General features: G+C 41.8%; 1 protein-coding gene across 10 annotated transcripts in view; it reads left to right on the top strand.

The window, feature by feature from the left end:
• The window catches only part of LOC105839218 (growth factor receptor-bound protein 14), a 295,416-nt gene that overhangs the window by 242,781 nt on the left and 34,604 nt on the right, over positions 1–18,031 (top strand). For all 10 annotated transcript variants that reach the window (XM_036292216.1, XM_028193105.2, XM_036292217.1 and 7 more), the window contains one exon: positions 7–114. In XM_036292216.1, coding sequence (XP_036148109.1) covers positions 7–114 — 108 coding nt within the window. The remainder of the gene's footprint in view (positions 1–6; positions 115–18,031) is intronic.

Raw genomic sequence — 18,031 nt, 5'->3', positions numbered from 1 at the left:
TTTCAGTACGGCAAACAGCTCCGAGAGAATTACCGAGCTTTCAAGAACAAGCAGTGCGAGCAGAACGGCGGCGGCAGTCCCAAAGAGCAATACAACAGCTACAATGTGTCCAATGTAAGTCCTATATGTATATTTTCGAGTGAATGTACAGACCTAAGAACGAGCTTTGGAGAGAGAACATTGGGAACTATTAGAATTTAGAGCACTAACTAATAACTAGTTTACTTTTGTTGATTCCGTTTTGATTGTACAGCTGCTTAGGACTTTACATTACACTCGCATGAACATCTCGATATGACGAAAATCTTTGTTCGAATCATTGAAGTTGTATTTAATCGTGCATTAATTTAATTATTTATGCATTAACATTGTCTAAAATGACCAGATTTTACTTATTGGAGTCTAATATTGATAAACATTATTATCAATAATCAATAAAAAAATCTAATAAATGATCGTTTTAGATGATATTAATCAACTGTGAAAATAATATGTAAATTCTTGCTTCTAAATTTTCCGAGTCCACAAGACGCTGAAAATTAATCGCGCACCCCTCTTAACATAATGACAGATTCAAACGTGCCGTGGTAATCGCGGGCTAAATCTGCGGAGAAAGAATAGACGCGTGGAAAGAACGCACATGCGCAAATTTTTGCGACACGCGTAAGCAGACCGTGTACGATGTCTCCGCGACGAATTATTTTGCCATTGCGCTCGCGCGATGTATTTTCGACGGCCGCTCTCTCGCCTCGGATACGCTCGAAAGGTAAATTTCGCTTTAGACGCGGTAAATGGAATGGAAGAGGCGATTACGCTGAAATTACCTCGAGTGACAGTAATTTGCCGGGTCACGCCACGTTCGATCATTGCCTTCAGTTATCCCTTTTCCTGCACGAGCCATCGTCTCTCGACGAACTTTCGCAGCGTCTACGGGATCCCGTTTAGCTCGCGCAATCTCGCGCTATTCAACACCTTTCTTCGATTAGCATCTTCAGTCTTGGTTTATTTTCTTTGTTTTGTTAAATTCTTGATACTTTTAACGTTTCACGAAATACTGTCGAGATACATTGTTTGTCTAAATATTTTGCGAAATATATCACGTAATGCTCGGTGTGTTGTATAAATTTTTATAATCGAAATGAAGAACGAAATAACAAGAACATAGATCAATATGTAAAAATAATTGAAGATGAGTGACGTTCTCTATATGGCCTTTTTTTTTTAGTAATATTATATAAATTTTTGAATTCGCTAATATCTGTTGCGAAAAAAAAAAATTGTTTATTAAAGTGAACATTTCGGTAAATAACGTCGTTTCTCTCTCTCTCTTTCTCTCTCTCTCGTAAGCTTATTGTTCTCCGCGGGTTGCGCGTGTTTATCGGCTCTCTCTCTAATTGATACACTGAAATATAAGGAAATTCATTGCGAATGAATGAACGAGCGGGAATACGAGAACACGCGGCATCGGACGGCATCGTATAACGATGCGGCGCGCGCTGGATGCCGATACGGTTACTGGCTGAATAATTATAGCAAATAGCTCGTTAACTATTGATCTTTAATGGGAAATTCCGTTCAAAATACGCGAAAATTGTCGGGGTTGCACGCGGTCGAGATCCTATTCGCTTCGTGCGTTCGTGCATTCGTTACCTCGAGTGCACAGGTGCGATAGTTCTCTTTCGGCTTGCTTTTTCTCTACCCCGCCCCTCTCTTTCATTCGATGCATACAATGCGCCCTGTTTATACAATGGTTAAGCTACGGCAACGAATTACGCCGGTATCGTATATCGTGGATTTTATCGTGACCGGTGGATTTTATCGTACCACGATAATAAATTCGCCGATCGGTTCGTTCCTCGGACACGATTCGTTACAATTGTCCGCGATCGATTGGCCAAAGATAAAACGAAAGCCATCGGGATAACAAATTAATTTTTCCGAGGGAAGATTTTTAGACAGTTGATTAATCAGTTGTTTCGTTTGCTTCGTCAGTTGTTACAATTGGATTAACATCTTTGCATTTTATTTGCGACAATATGAGTGAAAGCGTCGAAAAACAATTCTGCTTAATTAGCGAAAATTAATAAGCGAGTATTCATTTTAGCTGCTGCTGTGAAAAGAGCTTGTTTAAAGAATTTTAAAATATATTACTGTGTTATTATATGCGCTTTTTCAGGTACCTCCGTAATTAAATTTAAGCGAATAAATAATGTATCGACAGCGCTTTACGTATCCGTTAAAAATATCGCGAAATATACCAATAAAGCGTAACAATAATGAGATAAATGTGTAAGAGAATCGATTACATTAAAATGTAAAAGTGGAACTTTATCGGTTATATTCTTTAGGATTCTCTTTATTAATAATTTTCATCAATTCTCGTTCAGCGGAAATTATAATAGCTCCACGGCGCGCTCGTGCGATTATTACCAATTATTGAATATTTGCTATTTATGTTACACTTGGATTGAAATGACAAATAAGAACGAAATGGAAACCTCGCAGGAAAAGATTCGTCGCATTCTTTGCCTTTAATGCACGAACGAAATTAAAAGGAGATGAAGAGGATATCAAAGGGATCGCTCGCGTACCCTTTTTACGATTCGAAAAGCAAATTTTCTCGGAAAAATGCCTTCGTAACTTACGCAAGGAATGTCAAGAAGGATCCAACCCCATCGGATCTCAGTGACCTCATTGTCGTGCCATCCCCGACCTCGTCGACGAGATATAGGCTCTCTCATCCCCTCCCTCATCTCTTCCCTTCCCACTCCCTTCTCTCTCTCTCTCTCTCTCTCTCTCTCTCTCTCTCTCTCTCTCTCTCTCTCTCTCTCTCTCTCTCTCTCTCTCTCTCCATGTTATTCTTCAGATCCTCCTCCTATGCGCTAAGACGTCGGCGCGTCTCGGTAGGAAATTTCATCCTCGTATCGCACAGCTGATTCCAAGGTCGTTTTCGTGCCAGCTAGCCAGAGGGACGACAACCCCTTGTCGTCGGTGTGTACTCTCAAAGCTAGACACGTACCGATCTACCCCCCCCCTCCCTCTTCCGTCCATCCTGTCTTGTCTCGACTGACTTATTTCTTCTTCCGTCCCTCGTTTCCCCGTCGTTAGAAAGATAAAGATGTAGTTCTTGTTCTCATTACAATCGCAGTCGCCGACACTCGGGCGAGAATTTTTCAAGTTGTCGAGTCGTCTTATCGATGAACCGTAAAAATTGCATCATTGTCAGTTTCGAAATTACATTAGTAATTAAAAAGTAATTTGAGATGAACTTTATCATTAATTAAAATATTCTCGTTTAAATTACAATACGTTAAAAAACAACTTTATTAATGTGCTAAGGTCAGAGGGCACAGCGTGGACCTTTCCGAAACAAAGCTCAAACAAAAATTTTAAAAATAAACTTCTCCGTTTAACGTGTTGCTGAACATTTTAATTTTTTCATCTTGTAAGTAAATTGAAATCTTTTTACTTTTTATTGTTGGCGTTCTTTTTAGGTTCTTAATTGCACAAGATTTTTTGTGAGCATCGAGGATTTACATTTTTCTTATCTGCACATTCTTGGCGATTTATCATAACACTCTTAATCTCGTGATAACTGTAGAATGTCATCCGTGTTTGTTTGTTTTTTTTTTAACAATCGCGTAACTGCGTGTACGTTTCAATAATGAAGTACCTTATTCACGAAATCTCCGCGAGGAAAAAGATATCGATTAGGTCGAGCGGGCGTGTGAGATGCATTATCGAGCCGCTTTGAAGAACTGGTTCTGAAGTAGCGATCTTAACGAGTTTCCGGCAATAAATTACTGTTCGTGCTAGTTGAATTATTCGCCGAAGGAGCACGGAGGATGACAATTAAAGCTCAGTATGGACAATAACCAATAATACGCGCTTAATGCGCAAGAGATAAATGCGAGAGAAAAGATGGTTGAGTATTGTTACAAAATGCAATCGATAGAGGCGGATGGTTCAAACACGGTTCAATGACAATCTCAGTGTAATGGCAGGAAATAATAATATGTGGATTTAGATAATTTTATCACCAAATTAATTATAAGCAAGAAGTTAATCATTCTTTTATTGCTAGTATTTTAAGATATTAATTAATTTTAGTGATTTTTAAGTTTTTTTTTTATAATTATGTAATTTCGATATTTCTGATTGTATACGCTGACAAGTAGAAAGTGGAAAGAGAAAAGAAACGTAGAAATAACCATTGGGAAAGGCAGAAGCGCGTAGAAAGACGAAACTTCAACGATCCTCTTCGAAGTCTCATACATTGTACATCCTTGCGAAGGGATCTGAGGGACGAAAGCGCGAACCTGTCTTGCACTTCGTTTCAGTTGAAAGCTTCGATCACGGGATATCGTTGGTTCGTTCGTATCTCGCTTTTATCTTTATTCCTAGAAAGATAGAAGTGCGCTTCGCGTCCCGACGATAACAAACCGAGAGGGCGAGTTTCGCATTTTCTCTCTTCCGTGCTCTGCTCTGTTCTTCGTCGCATGGTGTACGAGATTGAACATTTAAATGGGTGGAACGAAGCGGCGAAGTAAAGTTTTACGTGAAAATTAGTCGAATCTAATCTCCTGAATTTGAAAAGGTATATGTGAATGAGAAAGAGAGAGAAAGATAAAATAGTAAAATTTCTCTCCGTTTACATTTTAAACGGAATTTATTCACAAGAATCTATACGAAAAAACATGAATATAGATAAAATATTAATTTACGATATAAATTTTTATAATTTAAAATTATTTTATAAAGTAAATTTATATTTAAATTTATTTTGTATAAATAAATTTCAATAATATTTTTGATAATATACACGCATCGTTAAATATTCTATTTTATTCTCAATTTTAATTTTAATTACGTCGTTTAAAATGGAACTATGCTCGACGATATCCACCGCATTATGCGTCGCTTTTATTCACGATCATTACGTCATCATTTCGTCAAGCTCAACGAGTATTCACCGAGATCGTGTTTAACAAGCTGCTCGTAGTCGACGAAAGCGCATTTGCTCTGCTTTTAGTTAGACTCATATTTCTCTTAATAGTGCGACGACCAACTTGGATACGGAAGTGTCGATAGCATCTAACAACGACAGTCTTTCCGTTTTTCTGCTCTACGGGGAGGCTCGGCGTTGTTACCTAACTGAGAACTCGCGGTCGAGATTCTCGTGCTATTTATTTGAATTGATATGTCTCGGAATTTCGACGCGAACCTTAATTGCCTGTTTAATGCCAGAATTCGACAATCTCAACAAATAATCATCTCCCATGTAATTGTTGTCGATTGCTGATGTCACAGTGAAGGATATTTCGTTAAAGTTAAATCCCCAGATTGTGTTGATTATCAATTAAATAACGCTACGTGATAGGACACACGTACACATATAAACACGCACAACGAGTTCTCTCCTCGATTCTTTGTCGATATTATTATCTTGGTTTTCATGATGTTGCAGAAATCTCTCGCTACAATTGACTCCAGCCGACTGTAACGTCTTTAATCGACATTCTTACTGAATTCTCGTCTTTCCTCGATCATCAGTCATGTGATCGTCTCCTTTTTTTCTTCGCCATCATTTCATCCAGTCTGCAGGTCGGATATCAGGCTTGAATAGGGAGGAGTATTCCGCTCGTTCGGGGGGAGGGAGGGAGGTTGTAGAGTACCTCGGTTACAGTCGGGAGTTTAAAAGTCGGGCAAAAAGCCCCGGCCGGCTGTTGCTATGCGCGAACTATCGACCAACCCGGCTTCTACCTATATATCCGCGAGAGAGAGAGAGAGAGAGAGAGAGAGAGAGAGAGAGAGAGCCCTCTTGGGGTATGGAAGAAGAGCTATAGATGGTACACGGGCGAGTGTGCGCGCGCGCGGGGTCCTCCGTGCACCGGGATGGCCTGGAGAACATCAGTGTGTGCGTTCCGTGTGTGCGTGCGCGCCAAAGGGGAGGAGGACCTCGGAGAAAGACGAATGGAGAAAGAGGAAAAAAGGCACATCACCAAAATGCGCGAGACTGACGAAGCCCGACGAGGGCTTCCTACGCCTCCTCCCTCTCTCGTCACTCTTCCTCTTTCTTTCTTTCTTTCTCTCTCTCTCTCTTTCCCCCGACATTCGTTTTCATATATTTTAGCCGCCACCCCGAAACACCCGCGCGAACACCGTATCGTTTCGTAGTCCCGCGATCGCTCTATTCCGCGCTTCTATCCTTGTACTTTCATTATTCTTTATTTCGTGAAGCTTTCCCGAAATATCTAGCAGCGCGCCCCCGGTCTTCTCGCGCTCTTCTTCCGCATCCGCCCTCCGCATTCGCCCGGTCCACGACGAGCTTTCGCTCTTCTCTTCTCGGGTTTGCATACGGTGGAATCGCGCGAAGCCGAGAAGGGACATCCGCGCGCTGCAAGATTGGATCGTAAAGGTAGACATAAACTCCTGGGATATTCCCAGACGTCGTTCTCTCCTCTCCCTGCTTGCCGCGTCGCTACCCGCGTTCCCCCGAAATATGCGCCCGCCGAAAATAGTCGCGACACACCGGTTATGAAACTTTCACGTGCCCGCCACCCCATCTCTCCCCACGAGTCCTTTTATCGTACACGCGACTGCGGCGATATACGTGTTCCGTTAAAAGCTTAAAACCGTTGCTCCGTTAAAAATTCATTTCCAATCGCATGCTGATTTTTCGAAGCGTATACCGGAGGGCTCTGCTTTCACGTGTCAACGAACCTGACATTAAAAGAAGCCGGCGAATGTCAGCTAGACCTCTATGTTTTCGTGTGTATAAAGGTTACAGTCTAAAAAGAGCAGAATAAAAGCCGGAGGATATGGTGAAAACCTAAAAATATATTAATTAATTCGTTTCCTGATAGAAACTAATTAAATGTTTCAATGTTAATCATTGATTTAACACGCAGTTTTTAGGTATACCTCGATAATTTCCGTTTGAAGTCAATTTTCGTGGTAATTTACAATCTGCATGTTTAATAATTTTGTGCTGTAACGAGACTAAGACTAACGGACGACTGAGATGACCCATTTTCTCTCAAACTCGTCAGGAAATAAGGCGATAGACTGTATAAGGTAGAGAAAGGACAACAAGGGACGCGGAAAAATTTCCGGCGACGACGTTTTCCTTATCGGTCTTCTCCCGTCCTCGCCAAGCTGTCGCATGGAAATTTTTAATTTAACTTTACGACTCCGCCGAGAAACGCCCTGCCATCCCTTTGTCCCCTCGCCGCTCCTCCTCACCTCACGTCATTCGATGCATCGTCGTAAGTGAAAAAGATGGAAATGTTTGAGGAGTCACCTCGCAGAGCGGCACCGTCGGCATCGAAGTGGAATGATTGCACGGTCGGGAAACACGTAATCAGAATGTATACGATCTCGCAACGAGCTTATTGATTCCCTCGTGTTTCTCTTAATTAAACTTAAAAAAAAAAAATTATTAATATATTTTCTTTTGTTTGCTCAATGTCAACAAGTTAATTAAGGCGATTGAGACTGAGCGATTACAAGTGATTTATGAATACAATTAATATTATCAATAATGATAATGTCAACACGTTTTAATTACTCTATTATTTTATGCCGAGAGAGGAGGGATCAGGGGAACGGTAAGGGAGCTCTTTAGGGGGGGGGGGGGGATTTCGTGGACAAGCTTTATTATATAGCGCTTCGTCGAGAGAAAGGTGTTCTTGCATATAGATCTTCGGGAGGGGAGGTGCACCGGGCGAATCGCCGACGGGCATAAAGCCGGACGTTCCCGCATTGTTTCCGTTGCGCCATCTCCGCCGTCGTTGTTATCGTCGGCCCCGTCGTCTGCACTGATAACCGTCATCACCAGACGAGACGGATACGGTGGCGACTGGGTTACCCTGTAATCGAGTGCACTCCCGGTTAAATGATCCGCCCCGCGACAGCGGTGATGAAGCTGCGCGGCTTCCACGATTGCTATTATGTGCGAGCTTTGTCTAGAGGATAACCTGGGATTGTTGCCATTTATATTCCAGCTCCTACGATTGCAACCGTTCTCTAAATGTCGCGTGTAGAATCATCCGAGATTTAGATGAAACGGCACATATAACGTAGATGTGATAAATTTTCATACATCATTGTTTCACCTGCACGAAGTCTTTCTCCGCTTATTTTCACTTTCATTTGAAAACACAATAATTTATTACGCTCAAGTTTTAACTTCCATTCTAAACGATAGCTGACAGTGTTGTCTCTTCAGTGATATATGAGATAGTATTTAAATTATAACATTAACATGACTGTTAAATGAAACAATCGTTGATTACTTAGCGGAAATTTATCCGAATTTCTTTACTCACCTGATATGCAGCAGTTTCGAATGCATGTTTGAAATCCGAGAGAATTTCTTTTAGATATAACTATCAAAATATAATTCGGCTGAGACATTCATAATTTTCTTCATTTTTTTTTTGCAAAAAAGATTACGATTGCGCTTCTATGGATGGTCACAGAGGCAAGATTCAGAGACGTTCCGCCAGTGCACTTAGGGTGTGGTTTTTGCCGGTGTCCTTTGCCGGGTATCTCTCCGCTCTCGTCGGAGCGTCGCCCAAAAACGAAACACATGCGCATTCACTTCTTTCATTCTCCACCTTCCCGGCGTTTCTTTTCTCCCGCGCGAGTTGCCTTCTTTATGACCCTCTTTATCGATGGTAATACGCGGCCGTTTAAAGCTCGCGCAAGTGCTACGGTCGATGCTTTTCGAAAAGTGCGCGGCCAGCACTAAAAAACTTTGCCGGCAGCTTTATTCGTGGCCCGGTAAGACGGCGAGAGCCCAAACGAGAGGCGTATGCACGAAGGGAGGGGGAGAGAGAGAGAGAGAGAGAGAGAGAGAGAGAGAGAGAGAGAGAGAGGAGCAACCGGGTATAAATTAAACCCTGGCCGCCCGCGGTCGAAGGGAAGGAAGCGCCGGAGAAGGGACGCGTCCGAGGGAAAAATATCCTTCTTCCGTTCGCTCGTCTGACATTTATGTCGCGACAAACTCTGAAACTACTACGGCCGCCATCGTTTCCTTCGCGCTAAAAATTTGTTTAACTCTCAGTGAGAAGAGAGAAAGAAAGAGAAATATATATATATATATATAGAGAGAGAGAGAGAGAGAAACGGAAAGCGTGATAATGTCTTCAAAACAGTATTCTGCTTTGAGATCAAACAACATTCAACCAGGCTAAGAACTTTTAACAGTCCGGGAAAATAGCTTCGCGTCTCCGAATTCACCTTCCGTCTTTCTCTCTCTCTCTCTTTTTTTTGCTCTCTAAAAGTTAAGAGTCACTTTCCAATTCTCTTACTCTCTAAAAGTTACAGGCCACTTTCCGATTTCTCCTTTTTCCGGAAACGATCGCAACATTCGCGAGGCACTCCGGCAGTAAGCGAGCGTACTCGCGACGAACGCCACGGTACTTCGCGAGAGCTGTCAATAATCCGATGGTCCCCTGCACCTGGGGAGAATTCGAGTTAGCTTTCGGGAAAGAATGTCGCGCGCGCCGTGCAAAACGCGTCTATTACAATTCTCGTGTGCGCCCTCGGCGCACCGCTCCGCCCCATCGTTTTTCGATACTCGACGGGATGCTGCGATCTCTCTCGCAGACGATACGCGTTCACTACAGTGCCGACTATCGTCGGCCGTTTCCGTCGGGTTTTCCGTTTAGGCGGCTTCGCAGTTCGCCGAACTAAATGGAACGTGCTCCCACGTCTTGCCGCGGGACAATTAACGAATACTCGACGACAGGGATTGCCGAAAACGGCGTTCGCAATTGTGGAAACTGCGTCCCGCGTCTCTCGATGTTACCCTTCAGAATAACTTAAATTGCACTCGAAGCTCGCCCTCTTCCTCCCCCCCCGCCTTGCGTTCGCAGGAAGTGCATTAAAGTCGGTATCCGAAAGAGGCTGCCTCGAGGTAACTGTGCTGCAAAAGTTACCGAGTTTCCAAGTTATACTATTCTCTCGGATCTTATCAGAAGTATTAAAATGTATACGCGTCATTCATACCTATATGAGAGACAAACGATCGAATCTGGGAAGATGTACAATAATTGAACGGTAGGGAATGTTAATTTTTAATTTTAGAATTTGTGGAAATGAAATTTCTCTCTTGACCGAAAATCGCACGTAAACGTCATTTCGTGTGTTGCAATTCGGGCGTGGTCGCGTTTAACGTCGATATGTCCGCGGTGTATCACGTCGTCGACCGACAGAATCGTTCTCGTTCCCTTTCATTTTCTAACGATTCGTTGTCCGCGACGTCTCCCATCGACGAACCGACACGTAACGGGACGTCCCGGTGTCTTATATATTTCGTTATTGCGAGCGGTAATCTCGCTCGCGGCTGTGTTTCTTGTTCAAATAAATTCCGCGTGCTTACACAGTAACCCCCGGGCGTGCGGCGCACGCAATTGGCATTATATTTTCGTCGACCAGATGCAACCAGGAGATGCATCTTATCCCCACTGGCGAGCATCCTGCCAAGGCTAGCTGGTCCTCCCATTCCCGCGCCCTTCTTCACCCTCCCAACCTCTCCTCTTCCTCCTCCTACGCCATTTCCCTTCCTCTTGGCCGTTTCCGCCCTGTCTCTCTTCTGCGTACGGTCGATTCTGTGCGCGTGCGCCCATGTAACCTTGACATTGAACGATTTCTCCCTGCCGCATCGCGCTCCCCTTCGTCGCCGTCGGACCCTGGTATAACAGCCCTTCCTCTCTCTCTCTTTTTCTCCGCCAGCTCTGCCGCGGACACTCGCGTCATCCGTCCGACGTGTTCGAACAAAAAAATACAAAAAAGAGAGAGAGAGAGAGAGAGAGGAGATAAAATGAAATAACAGTGAATCGCGCCTGTCGGCCTCAACGCCCGCTCCTGTCAGACTTTTACGTTGATGCGCCACTGACGCATCTCTCGCACGCATGCATCCGTTGTCGCGCGTTGTTTCCTCAAGGTCCCCGTGTTCGACGAAAAAAAAGGTATCGCTAAGTTCACCGGTACGTTCGCCGGTCCACGTATCTTCCGGTATGACTGATCAGGTGAGTTCTCTTTCACTTTGCCTCGGCTCACTCCATATTCCCTGGATAGCCTACCTCGACACTTTTTAGTAGTCTCGCTAGGATATTGCAGCACCTTCCGGTAGTACACGATAATTTCCTTCTCCGTTACTGCACCACGCTGCCCGATATTCTTCGGTAAATCTGGGTCTTGTGCTTCGAATTTCCTGACAGCCAGGAAACTCGATTCTCTGGAAATTCACGCGCGGCACGCATTAGTCGCATGCAAGGTTCCACGCACGTCATCGCGTTGCGGATTGGATGCGAGGAGACGGTATAGTGCGTGCAAATGTGGATTGTGCGTGCGTATTGTGTGTGTGTGTGTGTGTGTGTGTATTTGTATGTGAGCATGCGCGCGAGTGGGTGGGTCTGATTATGGGCCTCGGGGACTCCGCTGCACTTCCTGCGCAACCTATAATTACTATTATCTAATCGCCGCTGCATTATGTAACGCGGTATAATGTCTGGCCTGGCACACGCGACCAGCTCCACGAGAGACCGATTCTTCTTGCCTTCTTTCCTCTTCCTTTTCTTTCTCTTGCAGATACGATCTATGCTATTTCAGCGCGCAGTCTCGTTGGAATTACAAAATACGTAAGAGATAGATCCAACGAAATCTCGAGATTTTCAGAAAAATTCCCTATTTCTCGTGACACTGATTGAACTGCTGCGTGGCCTGGTTTCGCATAATACGGCGATCTGACAAAATACGAGAATGCAGATCGCGGATTACCATAAGCTCAAGTTAGACTACGATTGTGATATGAAGATGATATCTTTTCACGGGTATTCGTACACTTCACAATTTTTAAAAGAAAATTTGACGGGAGTTCATGCAACTGGAAAATAGCGCGATGAAGCTTACTGTAACTTATTATTATATATATATATATATGTATATAAAAATCAATAAAGTCCGTCGTACTTTTCAATAAAAATTAGATGGCCAAACAGTCGTTGTAAAACGTGGCAATAAATTCCTTTTGCACGGTTCGTGGCGATCTGCTGGAGCTCTAGTCGTTACCCAAATGTCTAGATAAATTGATTTGTGACCTCTTTACCCGCAGTAAACCGGTTACCGGTGAGTCCAGCTGGTCATTCAGAGAACAAAGATCTCGTAGTAACCGAGTGATACGCAGAAAAATATGCGATAGTTTCTATTCTTTTCTATTTTCTTCAGCACAAATTTTGTTGACTGTACGACAAGATTAATGAAAGTATTAATATCCACTATTGAAGGACTTGCTAACACTTGCAATATTATGATTCTCTATAAAATTATTTATTATTTAACAAATCTAATAAATATTCGATTCTTCAAAATGTTGTTCTCTCGTAGAAATTTGAAATTTTTCTTTTTTTGGAATTTCCTTCTTAAATGTAATCTTAAGGAGAGCAAATTTTTTTAGAAGGAATATTTCGAAATTGCATTGGAGAACTGGAAAGTAAGAAGGATGCGGTGATAAGTACAACCGCGAGTCAAGGCGGAGTCATAACTCGTTCCTTCTTGTATCGTTCTTTCTATATATTTTACGACAACAACGCTATGTTTTTCTCTTCTTTCTTTCTTTCTTTCTCTCTCTCTCTCTCTCTTTCTCTCTCGCGCGCGCGCCGCCAAGTTAAGGCAGATACTTTGAAGACCTTAATCATATAGATCGCCTAGCGCCAGTCATAAATCGCCGATGCAAGTTCAGGTTTTGGCGCATGTCCAACTTCGTTTAAACCCCCTCGTTCGGCCACCTTGGATGCGGTTCGCTGTTCCGTTCCGCATTTAGCAAATTCCACGTCTTTTTCTCATTCCGCGTCGCCCGCGCTCCTCGCTCTCCTCCGCTCGCTTCGTAATTCCGCAGCTGCCGCGACTTTAGAGTCGCACGACTGTCAGCGGTTATTACATAATCTACATGGTCGCCTGTCCGTATTTTCGCAGCATTCCTCGGAGCCGAGCGTACCGGGAATATCACCTTGTCGCCTATGCCAAACGCGAGTATCAACGTTAATCCACTTACGGGTCGTCGGTGCAAGACGGAAAACAAAGTTCTCTCGAGGAGCGGAGAGGCGGAACTGTCAGCCTTAATTTGCCGCACGTTTCAGACACTGCAAACGCATCGCGAATAACTACATAACATGAACTTGTACGTAAAATATCAGATATCATAAGTGAAATTTCTCTTATGAATATATAAATTAATTTTACAAGTTGATAACGAACAAGTTGAAAGTTTTCCGTGTGCACTCTATGTGCGCACATTATTTTCACATGATGCGACTTGTTTCTTCAAGATATAGTTAATGTTGCCCGTTTGCATTTGGAAAATGGGTTGGTAGGATAGGAGTTAACGTAACACCGGGTAGAGCGAAAGGTAGAGTTTGAGGAAACTCGTGAAGGAACCCCCGCGGTTTTCCCCGAGTTGGAAAATTGCGGACACTCTCGTCCCGGGAGTTTTCTTGCTTGTGCTCTCGCGTAGGTTCGCACCGCGAACGTTAATTCGACGTGCACTGTATTAGCAATGCTAAAATCGCGGAACGCGGCCGCCTGACGCGCGCAACGAAGAAGAAGAAGATTCGTTGCGTCCCGAAGGCTCGTTACCGTGGAAAATCGTGTGACGACCAAGTTCGATAGGCTTCTACTGGCAGCCTCGCGCAATCGAAATTCAACTTAAGCGCATAGCATTCGCACCGTTTTAACATTCGTTTGCGCATTGAATTGCATTTTTCTATTTGAGAAGAAAACCGTCTAAGCAAGAAGATTCAGTGATTAACGAGGGAAATGCTGACCATGTGCATTTCATTGAAATTGCGACAGCGTGAAATTAAACTTTTGCGCCTAATGAAATGGCCCTGGGCAAAAATATTGGCGAAATAGTAGGCAAGAAAGATATGAGTAACTTTCATTGCTCTTTCTGAAGCTCTAATGACTGGTTGCGAAACTCGCTCGCGCTCTATTCGTTACTTACGGTTTCTGCAGAGATGGTATAATTCTGTGTCCGGGCATATATCTGTCCTCCGAAACGGCTGCTTCTCTCCACTTCTCTCTGGAGTCGACGTTGAAAGTGCTACTAGTTACATACATATTTCACGGTTGCTAAAACCTGAAGTGGCCATACATTAGATTTCTTCGCTTTCGACGCCGCCTTACGAGCTCTCCATTGTACCCGTGGAGAACGATAATTACCGGTGTTACCTAACCTACGATCGTTGAAGGGAGAGAAGGGGCGTGCGAGAGAGAGAGAGAGAGAGAGAGAGAGAGAGAGAGAAAGAGAGAGAGAGAGAGACGGGAGCGGGGTAGTGGGAACAGAAGTCTCGTCGTTCTAATCTCACGGTTGCGGTCGTCATCGTAGAGGCGGGAACGAACGAAAAGGCGGAGAAACGGCCGAAATAGTTCATTCGCGTAATTTGCATGATTACACGGAATCGACGGTGGCACTTGAGAGAGTTCGTGCATTCGCGCGCCCCCAGAACTGCCAGACGATCACCGGCGGGGGACCCCGGTACGTGGTGTGCAACACACCGGCCGTACGTGTATGTTTACGAGGATGGCGGCGGATACTCTGTTAAGGCTTTACGATCGCTTGTAAGCGTTTAACAAGCACCGCGGCCGGTCGGTACCCGTAATCTCGCGCCGGACGCTACTCTAACTGCTTCGATGTTTGGTCAGACGTGCGTCTAGTGACTTTACAGGCGACGGTAATAACTTCGACACGACCACGAGTCTCCTCGCTCACCCTCGGGGTAAACCCTGGCTGCCTCTCGATTAGTAGTTTCTCTCCTCTCCCGCGGGTTTCCTTTCGTTTCTATCCCCCTCCCCCCCCCCGTCCTCTTCCTCTCCCTTTTATTTTGCGTTTCACGTAATGTTATAAATAAATCTCTCTTTTTCAACTCGCCCGGGATAATTGTCAGAAACCGCGGCGCGTTCTTCAAAAAGTTATTTAAATACGCGGCAAATAAGATCACCGTGGCCTGTTAAAGGCTGCTACAAGCGTCGATCATGCGAGGTAAATTCTCTTGGAAAAAAAAAAAAAATGTAACACGCATTTTCGCGATAAGAAATAATTTAGAATTATTCGCGATAAGAAGGAATTTGCACCTGTTGTATTGCGTGCTTGAACCGAGCCGGCGGTATCGATATTTTTTTTTGCAGGGAAATTTAAACGTGCAAAACCGCACAAGTTTTGCCAGTCGAGATTCAATCTTCTTGCAGATTGCTCTTAATTGCTCTTTATGCAGATTGCTCTTAATTATCAAGATTTTATTATTCTTTTGGTGAATGTTCATAAGTCAAATAATTAATGCTGTACTTAACGATTACGTGCCCGACTAAAAATTGAAATTTAATACGAACAGTAGAAATTCGTTCGTCATGCATGATGGCACCCTTTCTAAAAAAGGGCATGGCATCGATACTCGCATCTCTCGAAGTATTGTTGTCGCTTTTCCGCGATGCCGATTAAACGTGTGTGAAGTTAGCATCTCAAAGTTTAGCATCTCATAAAAATACTGCAGAATTACTTGCCTCCAGCATAGTTCTACAGTTCTTGATAGGTATCAACAATAGTTCCGTTGAATTATCTATTTTAATTAAAATTTTATAAATGAGATGCTAACTTCCAAAATCACATAATAGCATCTCACCGTATTTCGAATATACGACCACAGAGAAGACTAAATCTATAGAGTCCTATCATTTAGAGACGTTCTATCAATAGTTCTGATGATTAAATTAATGAAAAAATAATTTTTTGTTACAAAACAGACGTATATATGCGTGTACGTCTGCGCACGTGGATTTGGTGTAACTGGCATCTCAGATAGACAAAATTAATTAATTTAAAAATTTTAAAAGTATTTTTCAACAACTATCTAGATGGGAAACTTATATTTATAGGTCTAGACATGAGATACTGGTTGAATATTGATAGTTCTGTTTTTTTTTAACGTAGTTTCCATATAGATACGGACGCGTACAATAGTTTTTACAAAAGTTATGGTGTTATAATTAATAAAAACATTTTTTAAAAAATTATTTTGCCCGGAAAACTTGAATTTTGAAGGCTGGACGTGAAGAGCTAATTGAATATCAACAGATTTATTTATTTTAACGTAATTCTCATATAGTTCGGGACGCGTACAATATGTTTCTATAAAGTTCAGGTGATATAATTAATTAGAACATTTTTTAAACAATTATTTTGCCCGAAAAACTTGAATTTCTAAGGCTACACGTCAAGTGCTCATCGAATATCGACAGGTCTATTTATTCTAACGTAATTCTCATATAGTTTGGGACGCGTACAACATGTTTCTATAAAGTTCGGGCGTTATAATTAATTATAACATTTTTTAAACAATTATTTTGCCCGAAAAACTTGAATTTTTAAGGCTACACGTCAAGTGCTCATCGAATATCGACATATCTATTTATTTTAACGTAATTCTCATAAAGTTTGGGACGCGTACAACCTGTTTCTATAAAGTTTGGGCGTTATAATTAATTATAACATTTTTTAAACAATTATTTTGCCCGAAAAACTTGAATTTTTAAGGCTACACGTCAAGTGCTCATCGAATATCGACAGATCTATTTATTTTAACGTAATTCTCATATAGTTTGGGACGCGTACAACATGTTTCTATAAAGTTTGGGTGTTATAATTAATTAAAACATTTTTTAAACAATTATTTTGCCCGAAAAACTTGAATTTTTAAGGCTACACGTCAAGTGCTCATCGAATATCGACAGATCTGTTTATTTTAACATAATTCTCGTATAGTTCGGGACGCGTACAATATGTTTCTATAAAGTTTAGGTGATATAATTAATTAAAACATTTTTTAAACAATTATTTTGCCCGAAAAACTTGAATTTTTAAGGCTACACGTCAAGTGCTCATCGAATATCGACAGACCTATTTATTTTAACGTAATTCTCATATAGTTTGGGACGCGTACAACATGTTTCTATAAAGTTTGGGTGTTATAATTAATTAAAACATTTTTTAAACAATTATTTTGCCCGAAAAACTTGAATTTTTAAGGCTACACGTCAAGTGCTCATCGAATATCGACAGATCTGTTTATTTTAACATAATTCTCGTATAGTTCGGGACGCGTACAATATGTTTCTATAAAGTTTAGGTGATATAATTAATTAAAACATTTTTTAAACAATTATTTTGCCCGAAAAACTTGAATTTTTAAGGCTACACGTCAAGTGCTCATCGAATATCGACAGACCTATTTATTTTAACGTAATTCTCATATAGTTTGGGACGCGTACAACATGTTTCTATAAAGTTTGGGTGTTATAATTAATTAAAACATTTTTTAAACAATTATTTTGCCCGAAAAACTTGAATTTTTAAGGCTACACGTCAAGTGCTCATCGAATATCGACAGGTCTATTTATTCTAACGTAATTCTCATATAGTTTGGGACGCGTACAACATGTTTCTATAAAGTTCGGGCGTTATAATTAATTATAACATTTTTTAAACAATTATTTTGCCCGAAAAACTTGAATTTTTAAGGCTACACGTCAAGTGCTCATCGAATATCGACATATCTATTTATTTTAACGTAATTCTCATAAAGTTTGGGACGCGTACAACCTGTTTCTATAAAGTTTGGGCGTTATAATTAATTATAACATTTTTTAAACAATTATTTTGCCCGAAAAACTTGAATTTTTAAGGCTACACGTCAAGTGCTCATCGAATATCGACAGATCTATTTATTTTAACGTAATTCTCATATAGTTTGGGACGCGTACAACATGTTTCTATAAAGTTTGGGTGTTATAATTAATTAAAACATTTTTTAAACAATTATTTTGCCCGAAAAACTTGAATTTTTAAGGCTACACGTCAAGTGCTCATCGAATATCGACAGATCTGTTTATTTTAACATAATTCTCGTATAGTTCGGGACGCGTACAATATGTTTCTATAAAGTTTAGGTGATATAATTAATTAAAACAT

Source organism: Monomorium pharaonis, chromosome 9 (genome assembly GCF_013373865.1).
Source record: "Monomorium pharaonis isolate MP-MQ-018 chromosome 9, ASM1337386v2, whole genome shotgun sequence".
NCBI classification, from domain to species: Eukaryota; Metazoa; Arthropoda; class Insecta; order Hymenoptera; family Formicidae; genus Monomorium; species Monomorium pharaonis.
This window is presented reverse-complemented; position numbering and strand designations above follow the sequence as displayed.